Source organism: Siphateles boraxobius, unplaced genomic scaffold, assembly GCF_051911475.1.
Source record: "Siphateles boraxobius isolate OS27281-9 unplaced genomic scaffold, OSU_SipBor_1 41, whole genome shotgun sequence".
NCBI classification, from domain to species: domain Eukaryota; kingdom Metazoa; phylum Chordata; class Actinopteri; order Cypriniformes; family Leuciscidae; genus Siphateles; species Siphateles boraxobius.
The window spans coordinates 9633546-9650306 of NW_027509042.1; the positions used below are offsets into that span (position 1 = coordinate 9633546).

Below are 16761 nucleotides of genomic sequence, written 5' to 3' on the forward strand. Positions count from 1 at the left end.
TGCAACAAGCTGCAGTGAGGTACCAGAAAAAACATTTGTGTTACGCATCAAATAATAAAATAACTAAAATGTATTAGATTACAAAAAGTAGTTATTTAGAATAGATACTTACAGGTCTTGTACTACTATATACTGATGGGGTATGAGGCCGTCAACCCCGTTGTGTCTGCCCTCCCACCAGTCCTCAGATGCACGATGATACAGCAAAAGGGATGCACCTTTTTTGAAGGACAACTCTCGAGGAGTCCGACCCATGTAGTCAAACTTTGCGATGGCTTCAATCTGCTCCACCTCTGTGTGTGTATGAGAGAGAGAGGGGAACAGCAAAACTAGGGCTCATTAGCATGTTTGCACAGAGAATTATGTCAATAAATTTTCAAAGAGCTTCAAAGCACTGCAACAGACTCAAATCTCTCATGCTCCCAGCTGATTCTCAGCCACACACACACACACACACACACACACACACACACACAAACACACACACACACACACACACACACACACACACACACACACACACACACACACACACACACACACACACACACACACACACACCATATCCAGACCAGTTTCCAATTTGTCTGTCCAGACCTAACGCACAACTGCACAACACTGAACACACACACACACACACACACACACACACACACACACACACACACACACATGGAATAATATTCACTTATTTATTTATTTTAAAGTACAGTTATGTCAATGGTGTTTGACATTAGATGGGGTTACTGAGCATTACTGCAGGGTTAGAAACCAATAGATTGACAAAATGTCACTTTTCAACACAAAAACTGCCAAATCCATAGAATAATTGCTGTCAATCTCTGAAAACAACAAAACAAGACAAATCAAAGCCCAAAAAAAAAAAACATGAAACACTGCAATGCAAAATGTCCCTTCTACACAAAAACAAAAACAACAACAACCACAACTAACTTTTGAACAATGCAATATTGCTAAGACAACATCAACAGGCTCATGCACAGCAAAAGGTTGTATGTTAATGTATTTCTCAAATAGACCCTATATTCCATATCATAAAGATTCACATTCATCACATTATGGTCTTACACATCAGAGGATATGATCTCATCAAGAGCACAAAGAAACAGGCACAGTTCTAATACAGATGGGCTACTAAAAATGCAAAGTGTACTTTATCTAAATCCTATCAAATCTGCCACCCAGCTACCATTTAACGTGACCACTGCCATCATATGACCACAGATCAATTCACGCTTCACCCCCCCCAACCCCCCACCACCCACCACAGACGCTGCCAGGGGCAAACAGACAGTGGGGTCATTCAGGGTTAAGGAGATATACAGAGCAAATCAGCGCTTGCCAGAAATCTCCAAGTAAACTAAAAAAAAAACAATCAGCTTCATTAGGGTCTCCACCCAGGGGTGAAATTAAATCCAGGCACGGCACAGAAGTGGAAGGAAAGAGGAAGAATGGAATTAGAGAGAGAGAGAAAATCCGCCTTTGCTATTCTGTATGTCTGATTGTTTCCATTGTGACTGCACCTGATTGGCTGGTTTGAAGGCTCAGAATCTGATTGTGGTTTCTCAGCATGTGTCGAGGGTTACAGGGAAAGTTGAGATAACGCTGTTTAGGAGCTAAATCATGTGACTTCAAACATTCCTGAAGTCATGCATAAGGCGGGCTTTAGCTGATGAGCTCCAGAGGAAGGTTCATGTATCCTGAAGTATGTGTATAATTCAAAATTGCAAGACATGGCTGGTCATTCAATCACAATTTGTTTTTTATAATCCATCTTATGTTTCAAAGCAGAAGTAAGCTATTTCCTGTGAAGGTGCTGGATTTCCAATTAATTAGGTGCTATAGATAAATCACTAGAAGAATGAGAAGAAGTAAACATTGAAACTATTAGAGCTACAAACCAATCTGTTTATGATTACGACAATAAATTAAAATAGGATAACTAAAACCAGTTTGCAAGCAGCGGCATAACAGACTGTTTTTGTACAGGAAGCCTTTCACATTTCAACTAAAAATAGATAGCCCGCTAGGTCACTTATATTATCTGAATGTACTCCTTTTTAAAGTCACCATGAAATCAAATTGACATTTCTTGCTTTTTTATGGAATATATTATAAATGAATTATCCATGCACCTCATTATTTTTTAAAATTCATGTGCCATCATAATCTTTAATCAAAATAGCTTCCCGTCAACAACATCTCTTCTCTGACTTTCGGTGTGAGGACAGGACATACCTGTCACTCACATGAGGTCACAGCAATAGCAAACCACAACAATCCAATCAATTCCCGATGGACAAAATCAAGTCTCGCCAAAATGTATTTTTCTGTTCCGCCCTACATTTTGTCTTGTTCAAGAAGTTGTTTCACTCGATTTATTTCACAATAAGGAAGAGAAGACTATCGTAACTTCTGTTTCATGCCGACTTTAAACATTTGTAAAAAGAACTGCAGTAATAATTTTTTTTATGTGTAAAACTTTAAAGGTGCAGTAAGCGATTTCTGAGAAACGCTGCTGAAAGTGGATCGGACTGAGCACCACAACATACTTGTAGCCAATCAGCAGTAGGGGGCGTGTCCACTCATTATGAGGGAGAAGAGAGAGTGAGCAAGAGGGAGATTTGAAGAAAGACTGTAGGAAGAGAGATGGCTGAAAGACATTCCAAAAAAGAAAAGGTCAGAGGAATATCACTGGAAAAAGAAGGATTATAGAACCCGTATTAATATTAGACAAGCTTTTTCAGCACTAGAGAGACCTAAGCGGGAGGGCCTGAAACAGATGCAGAGGTTGCGTTGTTTCTGCTCCTTACAGGAGTACCATTGGTTTGCTGTTTTACAGAACCAAGATATGCTGTTGTTTTAAATGTTAGCTATTGTAACAGGACAGTTGTGACTGTCATTGTTTGTCTTGAGCTGGTGTGCAGCTGGCGACTAACAAACAAACTCTTGCTTGTATATACTCTAGTGTACTGTATATTCATTTTTTGACCTTGTCGTTTGATCGTCATCTTCACTTTATTTTTCACAAGCATTATTTTGCTTTGCTTCAGCTATAATAAAGAGACATCCACACTTGCATTGCGTTTTCGTTCATTTTGGGGGCGGAGCAGTGAAGCGAGGGTTGTGTTTATCAAGAGTGCTACTCAGAAATCACTTACTGCATCTTAAAGTGGGAAAAAAAGTGCACATTTAAATAGAAAAACAAACAATGCTCTATTTTTTGTGATAACATTTTTTGTGTGAACCGTTTTAGAGAAACTGGGGGAAAAAATGGTATGACTTCTTTAATGAGCAGCATGCTGTATGCATGAGATGGTATCAGCAATGTGGCTGGTGTTTTGGGTTAGCGAGCGAGTGCAGCTCCATCAATCAGTAAATGAAGGGAGCAGGCGCAGGAAGCCCTGTGAGACCTGTTTACTCACCCTGAACAAAGAGTGTGCAAAAGAGAGGGAGAGAAGGAAAACAACCTGATAAAAGCCAAAGGAGGAGGCAATTAAGCAGAGAAAACCAGGGGCTGAAAGAAAGATGAAGCGCAAAAATTGCTGAAACTGGGCCGAAAGAGATATTTCCGTCTGCTTCTTCATTTAATATAGCAACGGAAATGTTGCTAGACAATGTTATCATTTATATGTGAGAAATGAAGAGTGTGAGGCAGGGGAGAGGAAAAAAGCAGAGAGAATGTTTTTTTAAGACCTGGAATCTCACATAACCCTTTATGAATCTGTGCTGCCACTTCTCATCTTTCTTATCTCCTCATAGCCCACCAGCCAATAAGGATGCACACTGCTTAAAGGGCACAACTCTGATTGGCTGAACGAGATTTCAATCATAATATTCACCAAACACCACAATCTGGTGTGTATGAAGCATTTCTTTATTATTTATTTCTTCTTAATAAACCTTCTTAAAAACGAAAATTAAAAATGACCTTTATTATAATTACATGATTTTTTTTGTTAAAAAACAATTTGAAAGCAAAATTGTACACACAAACACAGAAATGACAATATGACTTGGTTTCAGAGAATATTTCATAAATTAAGTTGTTTTTTTTGTTTTTTTGTTTTTACCCCAGTGACAATTTTTTATTAATACTAAAAACAAGAACAAACTATTTACCAGAGAGGGAAGAATAATCTATTTAATTTGACATACTCACTGAAAGCATGTAACATCTGAGACATTCTTGCTGCTCAAGTAAATGCATTTCATTTTAGGACGGTTAGATGTTTTACTGGAAAACATGACACAAATACAGATTTAGAAATTTTTAGGAAAAAAATGAGTGCATACTGCAGTCTTTGACTGCGCTCATTTCCCCCCTCAAAATTTCTAAATCTGAAATTTTTTTAGATCAACTGTTTAGATTAAACTGAATATGGCCCAGATGTTTCAATGCCAGCTTTGACATCTGATGTAAATTAGGTGTTTGACATGCATGTGCACGCACGCACGCACGCACACACACACAGAGAGAGATAAAGGTCAGCCAGTGCACAACACAGCAATGCTAATCAGCACATAATCTTCAAAATATCACAAGGCAAAACAATTTTTCTGTTTTTTAAAAAGCAATATGTGGTCATTTTGATTCCATTCACTCCAAAGGCTAGCATAAAAATCTGACTGTACTTTTATTGACTAAGCTAAAAACATCAAATGCTGATTTCTGCTTTTGATTATTTGTGGTCTCTTATGCAATAGAATTGAATACAACATCCTTCCATAAGAGACAATAATAAGAGTGCGTATAAAGCAATGAATGAATGCAAAAATGCCTGTACCATCATCGCTTGTGTGTGGTTCGGTGCAGTTGTCTGCTTCGTCAATGGTGCCTGGTTCGCTGTGAGGGCTGTCACTGTGTGAATATACACAAAGAGAGGGAGATGTTAAAGAGCACAGTAAACACAATAGCTGCACATGTAATAATGCCAGCATTGGAAAAGCCATGGCAATTACAGTTTTGCAATGCCACGCTATTAGTTATCAATCCTGTTAGTATCAATATTAGACTCCATCGAATGGTTTGACGAGTATATAGAGGACTAAAACCCACAATTAATTTGTCATTTTGATTTTTCAAACTTTTGAACGACACTTTATTTGCATTTATTACTAAATATAAATATATTAGGTATGTAACGATACACTTGCAACCGGTTGAAAATCGATAAAAATGTGTGACGATTCAAGTCGGTTGAAATGTTAAACGAATCGCGATACACGTTTTAAGCAGGGGCGTTTACTGTAGCCTACTGTGAAGTTGTGAACCTCGCTTTACAGGCACAATAGCAGCAAGAACACACTGGCGCGAAGCTAGCGAGTGTTTTCAATTCATTCATGGAACTTGAGCTTGTGGGAGCCAAGCTCAACTTCTATAGGAATGGACTGAAAACGCTCGGTTTGCTCCGCTCGCCCCGCGCCAGTGTGTGCCTCACTGGTGTGCACGCGCCGTCAAACACATGGCGACGGCAAGCGTAGATATTGACTCATCAACTCGGAGGTGTGGCGGCATTTTGACTTTCCGTAGACTAATAATAATCACCACCGTGAGAAGCACAAGTCACCTCCGTTTTCATGTAAAAGGCATTAGGGACTTTAAGCAACAGCTGCTGATGGAACGGCAACGGCAGCCGGAAGTAAACGGTTAACTGCCGTTGTTAAAGAACGCAACAATCACTAAGCAACAGTGAAGAGTACGGCGTAGGGGATAATTTAATCATTTGACAAAATCAAATAAAGAAAGTGATTTTAAAAAGCAGGAGAGGGTTGCTTTGGCCATTTAATGATATACATAAACAATTACAATGCCACATACCATAAAATATACCATTAACTTTCTTAATCTTTCACGTAGTGGCGACTACGGCAAATCAGCTGTTCTCCCGTAGTAGACGGTTACAGAAGAACGTCGTGAAGTAGCAGTTAAGTCGCGCATGCGCAATAGATCGCCAGAACGCCGTTGCCGTTCCACCAGAGGCCGTTGCTTAAAGTCCCTATTAATACGACAAGTGCGAGAGCCACGGAGATCACAAGGTGCACCAGTGTTTCCGTGGCAACCAGGTGTTTTTATTTATTTTACGATCTCTTTCTCTAAAAGAGGGGCGGCAGTGGCTCAGTGGTTCATGTAGGTTGTCTACAAACCGAAAGGTTGGTGGTTCGATCCCCGGTTCCACCTGACCAAGTGTCGAGGTGTCCATGAGCAAGACACCTAACCCCAGCTGCTCCCGACGAGCTGAGTTGGGCCTTGCATGGCTGACACTGCCGTGAATGGGTGAATGTGAGGCAATATGTAAAGCCACAAAAATATGCAAAGCAAACTATTTCCATTAAGTACCCCAGAATATCTGTGAAAGCCATGGTATGTTCATCTGCTAATCTATTAGAACAATAGTATATATCAAAGAACCATATTATATTTCCATCTGATACCAACCACCACTGTAATGCTACAATCATTTTTATAAGGGTTCAATCAGATTTTATAACCATCTGTTTTATAAGTAAAAATATTGCTTTTAGCAATAGGTTCCAAAAGTCATCCAAAGGTATTCATCTTCATATGACCTGAGTGCTAAACTCCCCAATCATTTGGAGTAGTGCTCAGTTTAAGCCACAGCTGGATCTAATGGAGAAATTATGACATTCCTCAGTAACAACAAAATCCAGCTAAAATCTTCGAGCTCACCAGTACTCCTCTCCTCCAGTCATGCATTTCTCATAGACAGGACCGTCCAGCTCTCTCAGACTGGGGAAGATGACCTCATTGTGCATGATGATGGTTTTAATGACCTCATTAACATGAGCCTGGCAGGCCACAGGGTCCTGACCGTCCGGGATGGGCATCAGAGTGGGTCCAAAACAGATGGCAAGGTTATACGGGTCCATCATGTTCTCATCACTGTACTGGGACAGACTAGAAAGATGAAGAGAGAGAGAGAGAGAGAGAGAGAGAGAGAGAGAGAGAGAGAGAGAGAGAGAGAGAGAGAGAGAGAGAGAGAGAGAGAAGCTTGACATGTCCTTATTACATGATGTAATACTGCAGGAGTAACTTTTAAAAAAAACTTCCTCTCTTATTCCTGCTGTCAATTTCAATACATTTATTCCAGAGAATTCATCTTCATGTTAAGTGCATTATCAACAGAGGAGAGCTCATCTCTCATTGGGAACTCTCGACTGAAGAAGAAGTGAAGTTCACAGCTGCAAGAGCTGCAGGCACCGACAGCAAATGAAAGGGGAGAAGAAGTCAGAGGGAAAACTCATGATGTGAAATCAAATTCTCTGTTTGGTCTGTGGGAGGGTGAGGACAAGAAGCATCAATAAAAAGCCAGGAGAAGAGGACAGGTATAGTACAAGTACAGACTGATGGCTTTTTTCCTGGCGTAAATATTCTCTAAAGCACTCCTTGACAGACATGGTCATAAATTAGACAAGAACAGTGCGGGCTGTTGAATAGCTCTTTGTAAATATAATGAATCTCTTTGCTTGAGACTGCTGCTATTCATATAAATGGTGATTTACTAGGAGATTTACAGTGTAAAGACAGAGAAGCTGTGAAGACGGTGCGGTAGAATTTGCTTTTGAGAATGTATGTGCGTGTGTGATTGTGGATCAGCGGGTTCAAAGTATGGTACACAAAACGGCCACTTACTGATTGAGAAAAGCAAACAGGTATCTCAAGACAATTATGATGGTGCGAGGAAGGGTGACGATGATCTGCTGGATGTGGTGGGCTCTTTCAGCGGATGACTCAAGCTCTGAAACAAGCAACCGACAAACCAACATTCAAATAAAATGACCCACAGCTCCACATTCAAAATTTACAAACTGCTCAATGCTTTGGGGTCAGTATTTTAAAAAAAATGTTTTTGAAAGAAGATTTAATGCTCACTAAGGCTGCATTTTTTTAATCCAAAATACTCTAAAAACAGTAATATTGTGAAATATTATTACAACTTTAAATAAGTTATCTATTTTAATATATTGTAAAATGCAATTTATTCATGCGATGACAAAGCTAAAATTTTCAGCATCATTACTCCAGTCTTCAATGTCACACGATCCTTCAGAAATCATTCTAATATGCTGATTTGAAGCAATATTTCATATTATCAATGTGGAAAACAGTTGTGACGCTTTAAGTTTTTGTCGAAGCAGTGATATATATTTTTCAGAATTTTTTAATTAATAGAAAATGAATAGACAGCATTTATTGAAAATATAAATATTTTCTAACAATATAAATATCTTCACTGTCACTTTTGATCAATTTAATGCATTCTTGATTAATACAATTTTTTTTATAAAAAAAAAGAAAATATATAAAACTGACTAATTGCTTTGTCAAGTTGAAAGATAAAGCCAAGTAAGAGCATACATCAAATAACAGGAATCTATGGAGTAATTTCAGATTGAATCACTCCAGTGACAGTTTGAGCGTTCCTGCAGCTGAATGCAACACTCACTGATGGTGGAGATCATATCCAGGAAACGCTCCTTGGGGAACAAAGGGTTCTCCAGCCCTCTGAAATACAGCTTTAGAACACCTGCCACTGAGTTGATGTCCTGATCGCTCTGATCATCAACCAGTGGGTCCTCACCTGAAAAAATGTAATTAAATTAAATAAGTCAGTTAATGAATGAAGAGAGGGTCTCATTCCACTCCTTAATTTCCTATGATATGAATCAGTTGAACATGAACAAAAATTTGGGAACCAGCAGACACCTTGATCCACTTAATATTGGATGCTGATGATTCAATTAACTGTAACAAGGTTGCTCATTAAAACATAGCTATTTATCAACACGATCACTGTACAATTTGTATGACTGATATTCTTTTTGTTTACCTTGCATCTCACTTGTAGATGAAATATGCGGTCGTCCTCCATATCTGACTAAATATTCCTTTGTTACATTTATTTTCTTGCTTTAGTCTTTTTTTTTCTTTTCTAATGTTACAATCCGATTTAGACCTTTATGTGGGAAGGGGAATATTGTAAAATAAAAATAAAATGTGATCTTTCTGCTATTGTACTTCATCTTGTAAGTGTTCTTACAATTTACTTAATTAGAAAAAAGGGAGAATATAGCAAACAACCCACACTCAGGGGTTTCAACAGTGCATTCTGGGAAATTCTAGGCAGTGATTGTTTCAGTGCATTGGAAAGATTTCGATGACGGTAAAGCCCAATAAATTACAGACTCTGACACCATATGTGAATCTCAAAACCAGGTACATGATTGTCTGTATCTGCAAACATGAGCTAAATGTAGAATCAATTTGTTGAACAGTAAAGCTTTGGCAAATTGAAACCTGCTTTCAAATCCAATTTTATGATGTCATTTTCACCCTATACTCGGAAAACAACACTCACAGTTCAGAAAGTAAAAAAAAAAAAGAACCAAAAATTAATAACAGTTCATCTTTTGGGGGACTAACCTCTTTCAAATGAATTTTTAATATCATTGACTTCCACCTGAGATCCAGGAACTCGGAATATGCCTTGTTGTTGCAGCCCTGGTACAGGAAAATAAATAGAAACATGAGTCGCAAACTTGTCAAGGCATGATATTGCATTATCTTAGTTCAAAACAAGATGAGCACAGAAGAAATTGCAACATTTCCCTCTAAGGGATCCTTTATTTTTGGCACATATGAGTTTTGTTAAAGAGGTTCAAGTCATTTTCTAAGATTTCACTAGATCCTGAGGGAAAGCCTGATAGGCCTATCTTAAAGCAATAATCTCACAGAAAGAGTAGATTAGGTTCCTGTTAGCAATCTTAGAGCCAGCACAGAGATTTGAGAGTTTATAGCATTATTATTTTCTGCCCTGACATTCATAAACATTTATAGTCTCTAGCAGAATAATAAATCATCTATCCACAGCATATTTAGCAGCCAAACCAATGTCTAAATTCTCTGACTTCAGCTTCACCCTGACAGATTGACTTTATATGGAACTTTTTCGAAAACATCACGGGATCACTAAAACTTACAACAGATGAGTCCTTATTCAAATTAGCATCTGTGTCTCTGTGGTTCAGAGTGTCGATCGGTCTCGGAATGATAAGGGGCTGTGTTGTTTTTGGAGAGCTCTCTAATGGTTTCCAGTAGCTGAGTCAGCAGGTTTATCTGCAATCAATTAGTGACCTTTCCCTGAACCGCTTACCATATAGATTAATGTATCGAATACAGCTCTCCACCACCAGAGGAATGGGTTGACCTGAATCCTGAAAGACAACAATCATTACAAAATGGCACCAGTTTTAAAGCAGCGGCTGAGATTTAAAGGGATAGTTCACCAAAATATGACAATTCTGTCATTATTTACTCACTCTCATGTCATCCCAAACCTTTAAACTTTTTTTCTATCAGTGAAAACAAAATATAATATTTTAAAGACAGTTTTGTAGCTATAATGTAAATCAAACAATGGACCCAATTAACTTTCCAAATTTTTTATTTTATTTTGTGCTCTGCAGAAGAAAGTAAGTCATACATTGTGAGTAAATGATGACAAAAGTGAACATTTTTTTGTAGGTGAACTATCCCATTAAAGGTGCACATGCACATTTCCCCCTCATTTAAAAGAAAAGAAAAGTATTAATAAAAGTAGCTAAAATTATGAAAACTGTTGTATTTTACATGGAGCAAGTTGCATCATTGGGCCATTACTATCTCTGTAATTCATGTTATTGGACATACTTTCTTGTGGAATATGAATATAGAATTAAAACAGCTTTTTCAAGGCCAATACTATGACTGGATATTTTTTATCTCATGTGAGTGTACATTTTTGTAATTTTCTTTTGTATTGTGCTGTCAAATCAATTAATCGCGAATAATCGCATCTAACATAAAATATGTGTATACTGTGTGTATACACACACACACACACACATATAATATATGTACAAACTTTGTTAGATGCGATAATTCACAATTAATTGATTTGACAGCACTGATTGTGTAATAAAATTCATATATTTGCGTATCAATATGTGCAGAACTTTTAAAAATGTTTTAAATGGCTAAACTGCGTAGTGCACCTTTAAGAAAGTAACAATTTTCGAAAGGCTTCCAAAACAAGTAATATATCCACAAAACAAAAAAAGTAGTCTTTTTTTGGTTGTTTTAGTAGAGAAAAAAGCAAAGCATTAAGCATGTCTGTCCTCGAGAGCATTACACAATAGAAAAAATGATTAAAAGTTCAGCCAAGGCTGCTGGTTGCAACTCATCCTAGGTCGCTACAGAAAGCTCATTAGAATTTCTCTTTGAACTCTTGTGGAAAGAAACAAAGACAAACCATTTGTCTAAGCAAATGTATTACAGCCTTATCTGAAAGGTAAAGACAGTCCATGGCTGGGCCTATTCTACAGTACCTGATTGCGGGTACGAGCATTCCGTCTTCCCCTAGGACACAAAGCAGCGTAGAGCAGAGCAGAAGAGTGAAAGAGGTGAGAAAAATCACAGTTAGAGAGGAAGGGATGACAGAATTGCCATGGAGACGACAGTGTCGTTGTGGTGACTGGTTGAAATAGCATTAGGATGGCTGCTGGAATGGCTTGAGATGCAGTAAAGGGAGACATGTGGAGAACGTGAGGCCCTTCAGTTGATTTTCTCTGATATTTTAAATGTATTTTTAAACAAAATAGTTTAAGTTTAATGGGTAATCGACCACATAATTGCGTAAATTATGCATCAAGGCAGTTGCTTAACAACTAATGGGCCCTGCTGAATCTCTATTTAGGCAGGAGGGCATCAGCCGCCACCCTTATCATCTGCATCATCGCCACCTGACGAAAGACGGAAATTAACAGAAGCAAATAGAGGGTGTGAGAGCATGAGTCAGTCAGAAAAGATAGACAGAGGTTCAGCCATCCCTCCAGCCCACCAGAGGGCACTGTTAGCACCAAAGTCAGTGGGTACCTTAATGAAACTCTCCATATTGCCATTAAACAGCTTATGGTTATAGATGGAACGAGGTCTTGGTTTCCGCATTTTCTGTGGTTTCGGGGGAAGGGTTGGGGGTCTGAGGAATGGAGATGGTTAGATGGAACAAAAACACATGCAAAATTCCCTCTGAATCACATACGCATATCAAAGACCTTAAATCTATATAGCGCAACCCTTTCCTGTCTACACAATTGTGCCATTTAACTCTTGCATGTCTCAGTGGAAGGTCATTAACAACCGATAATGAAGGGTTTAAATAAGCAACAGGCATTAATTGTTGTTCTTTAAAAGATTGTGCTTACATCCTAATGCTTTTGACCTCAAATTAACCGCTAACAACTGCAGGGAGTTTTCTATTCCCGATAGGAGCACTGAATCGGGCCCTTATTGAAACAATTGCTGTTGTGACAGATTGGTAAATAAATGCAATCAAATTCGAACATGACATGGCTCTGTACTTTGGCTGTAAACCTGAGGACATTGCGCAAGCTGTTGTTTATATTTGCTTACGTGATTAATCATTATCAGAGATGGGCGAGTTGGATGTTTTCAACGGAATTAGAGTCCGTAGAGAATCTATGCATTCTTAAGTGACATTGTGACCAAATACCACTTCACTTCATTGTTTAGGTCTGAAACAGTCTATTCAAGTATGTGAATACAAAAGCTACTAGCTACGCACATACAATTTTATATGTTGCTGCAACAACACATGTGCCGACATTCACAGCTACATAATTGCGTAATGGTGTAGTGTAGGTTTCATTTTAAAATTTAAGTAAAGGGCATATGATTATCAAAGGCAACACTGGTAGATGTCATCCAACTGAGAGGTCAGAACAGGTCTGCATCTGTTTACCAGGAAGGCTCTATTCTCAGACTGTCAGAGGACATTCTGGATATCCCAGCATGAGTGGAGCCCCTGCCAGTGACAGCTTGAGGACAAGTCCCCCTTTGACCGCTGAGAAATATCGAAAAAAAGTTTTATTTTTCCCTCTTTTGCTTTTACTAGAGCTTGTTATGTGATTTAGAGTTTGTTTTATCAGCTGAACCTGCAGAAAATGGACCGAGAAATAATGTTTTTTTTCTCTTTTTTGCCTAAAAATGCCATAAAAAGATTTGTGATTGTGATCTCTTTTTTTTTTCATTTAAAACAATAATCATGGATATTGATAATGAATATGGATGAGAAGTATAATTACTGAATCTTATTCTTTAAGGACCCCATGGCCTGACAAGTTTTGAGACCATTTAATTGGACTAAAATCTTTAGATGTTGTAGCAAAAGCAAGCTAAGAGAATATCTTCGATCTTAAAAGCGAAGGTTCCAAAAAGGGTTCTTCACAGCAATGCAATCTTAAAAATAAAGGTTCCAAAAGGAAATTTTAGCAGTGTTGGAATTTTGGGTTCCCCAAAGAAACTTTCAGTTAAAAGTTCTTTAAAAAGAACCATTTGTTTCTTAGTGCGAAGAATATTTTAATAACCCGAGTTACATTTATCCACTATAAATTACCTTTTTTTTTGCAATGTAAATGTTCCATGGATCTTCATGCAATCACAGATGCCAAATAAGAACCTTTATTTTGTTTCTGAAAAGTGGGAATTTCATCATCATCAGAACTCTTACCTTGTAGTTCCACATTCGGCTCTTTCTCCTGAAAATGAAAGATAAAAGAAATGTCATTATTAGTATGATCTCATGCACTGGGTTCTAAAGCGCGGTCAGAGCGTACTGAGGGCTATCGTGAGACTGGCCAACACTATTGAAGGCAAGATGAATGGGTTAGCAGCCACACTGCGCTTGAGACAAAGAGGAGCAACTGGTCACCGTAGAAACCTCGGAAGGGCCCTGGGGGGTGTCAGATGGTCACATAAGGGAACTAAAAGAGGCTAAATGAGTGTGTGTTTGTATTTGTGTGTATGTGGGTATGTAAAGAGTGGGTGTGCATCAAGGGATTCATTTCACACTGGTGACACTGAGCGAAAGCTGTGTCAGCTCACTAAGTTCTTTGTCCCAATATTCAGAGCGCCCAAAAGGGTTCCCCGGTATCTCGACGATACGAACAATGAAAAATATACACGCCCACAAATCAAAACACACAGGAATGTCACAAAAATCCCATATTATGCAAGAATGTTAAATTTTAAATGTCAGTTTTGGGAAAAATGAGGAAAAAATACCCATAATTACACATCTCAAGAGCACCTGCCTTTAACGCAGATACATTTTTTTCAATTCTGAATCGCCATGTAATGAGGTGGAACCACTAATGTTTTTACACGGGTACTTTAGTGATCTGAAGTGGCCCCTCAAATCATTTCATTTCTCTAAATCTGCATATCAAATGGAGTGGTTCCCATGTGCCTTTGCTTTGCCCTCTAAAATCATTTCAAAAACTGAAAAGCTTTTTGTCTTGCCAGCTGAGGGGTTAAAAAAAGACTCTCAATCCTTTCCAAATACGTTTCTGGATAGCTGGATCTGGTTTACCTACAGGACATTAATAAACAGAGACAGTTTATTCTTCTACATCACTCATTCAAATGATAAGCGTGAGCATTTAAGTCAGGTGACTGGCGCCATGGCAACTCTTGATAACATTAACGGAGAGAATTAGATGTGCCAAGCTAATTGGCTTAATGGATTGAGGGTCAATTAGGTGAAAATGTTAAAAACATGGGCGGTACCTTCTGCAACCATATGTGATAAACTTGTGTATATGCAGCATACGCACTAACTAACACACACACCTTGGCTAGCCTCGAGTGTCTGGTTTTTACTCAGACGAAGAGGTGAAGCGTAATTGAGCACACAGTCTGGTGAGGGGAAGAGGCCAGGACTGGTCAGCTATCATATACATAGATTGCTGGACTCAGCTGGGGCGCCCCACACTGTGCCATCATTAGATTATGAGCTGCCGCACAGGCAGCTGCTGAAATTCCCCCCCGGTGCCACAAGCTGATTGATTGGGCGTAAACTGCCCATAACAGAAGTGACAAGAGGCCTTATGGGAAATGTGGCGATGAAAGAAGGGTCTCTATAATCATCTGACAACAAAAGGGCTCAGACTTAAAGGAATATTCAAGGTAATTTTCAACTAAATGAAAATACTTATTCTTCAGTATGTAAAAAAATAAATAGGAAGCATGTTTACACTAATACAAGAACAATGGCAGTCTAGCTTTTTTGTTAAATTACTTGAATGAATTACTTCAAAATCACTTCAAAATACTGATTATTAGATAACAATATTTCATTGAAAGACTTATTTGAGGAATTTGCTTCATTATTATTTGCCTGAAGAAAGTCTTTGGCATTGGTATCTAATAAATCAACAAAATCCACAACAGTGTTTTATCTGCCCCCTCCCCCCTACAGTTTTGGTGTCAATACAATGCTTGTTTTAATTGTTTAATTCCAATTTGTATTAACAAACTACACGTAGGTCTAAATTGACTACAGCGATACACTGTGGGATATAGGTGTGATACTTTCTGTAAACATTGGGTTGAAAATTACACAAACTTGTGGAGTTCATCTCAGTTCTACCAGCTTTCAATAAGACAAGTAGATGCAAAAAATAAGAATTTTCACTAGTGGACTGGTCTTGAACTTTTGGATATCACTTCTGTATGTATTGTCCAATCAGCCCAGAACCACTCATTAGATATAAACTTCTTGAACTCGCTGTGCAGCTACAACTTTCAATTTTGTACCCAACAGTGACCAAATTTGCAATTAAGTGCCAGAGGCTTAGCTGACACTCAGCATTTCCAGAGAGCAGAGAGAAACTTATTTAATAAACAGACAACTCACCTTCCCCCAGAGTCTGTTTCAGAAGGTCATGCTTGGCCTGCAGCTTAATGATGAGGTTACTGCCGTTCAGGTACTCCTTGAATTTCTGCGACACAGATGAAGGCGTCAGTGAGCTAATGATTTTAATGGGATGTGACTAAAACTGGGGAGTGATGTGTGCTGTGGGCAACAAAGAACAGATTTCGCTGAACTTTGCACGCTGCAAATTCAATCTGTTCCGATAGAAGGATTTAATTTCCGTCTCATTGGTGAGGCATATGCCTTGTCACGAATGTTTTGCGAATTCATGTGTGATGACTGAGTTTGGATAGATAGGACAGGCTGAGTAGACTTTCATATCAGTGTTTGCAGAGACATCACTGATGAGAACCATGTATTAAAAGATCTACTGATAGTCCAGAGATCTTGAGGACCAGGACTTCAACTTATAGATGGAAGATATCGGGTTTTGCCCTCTTATGTCTGAAATAACTAATACTTAGGATTGCCAATCGCATATAAATTGAATTAATTACATATTTCAATAATTTAATTCACAATTAATTGCATATATTACTAAATGTCATATAAAAATGGCCTAAAAATAAAAAGAGTACTGGTGGGCCAAGTGCTTATGGTCTGAGAAAACTCACAGTGAAGTAAAAGACTTCTGTCTCCTGCTGATTGGCTCGTCTCTTAGCAATGTTTAACTTGCTCATGTAACTCTCGGAAGCCACGGATTTAATGGACTCTGTGGATCGGCTGTGCTGGAAGGCATCTGACACATCAAAGTCCTCAACTGTCAGCATGTCTTGTAAGGTCTGCATGGTGGCATCCAAGGTTTTGCGCACCTAATTAAAGCATAACAGGGACTCAGTAAGGTGAAGAAAAGATGAGTATGAACTTCTAGAATATAAGTTACATGAGAGCGTTCGACAGTTTAAATAAATTATTTTATTCAGCAAGGATGCATTAAATTGATCAA

The 16761-nt window shown here is 38.4% G+C and overlaps 1 protein-coding gene across 3 annotated transcripts in view; it reads right to left on the minus strand.

Annotated features, from left to right (window-relative positions):
• srgap3 (SLIT-ROBO Rho GTPase activating protein 3) overlaps positions 1-16761 on the minus strand; it is a 100999-nt gene that overhangs the window by 14297 nt on the left and 69941 nt on the right. Inside the window, exons 9-19 of one of the 3 annotated variants that reach the window (XM_077198172.1) lie at positions 16430-16627; positions 15798-15882; positions 13611-13638; positions 11957-12059; positions 10197-10257; positions 9467-9544; positions 8490-8624; positions 7676-7781; positions 6713-6940; positions 4809-4882; positions 113-293 (exon numbers count right to left, since the gene is read on the minus strand). In XM_077198172.1, the coding sequence (XP_077054287.1) occupies positions 113-293; positions 4809-4882; positions 6713-6940; positions 7676-7781; positions 8490-8624; positions 9467-9544; positions 10197-10257; positions 11957-12059; positions 13611-13638; positions 15798-15882; positions 16430-16627 (1277 nt within the window). Of the gene's footprint in view, positions 1-112; positions 294-4808; positions 4883-6712; positions 6941-7675; positions 7782-8489; positions 8625-9466; positions 9545-10196; positions 10258-11409; positions 11441-11956; positions 12060-13610; positions 13639-15797; positions 15883-16429; positions 16628-16761 lie in introns of those variants that run through there. The other 2 variants (XM_077198173.1, XR_013192971.1) reach the window with 2 other exon arrangements.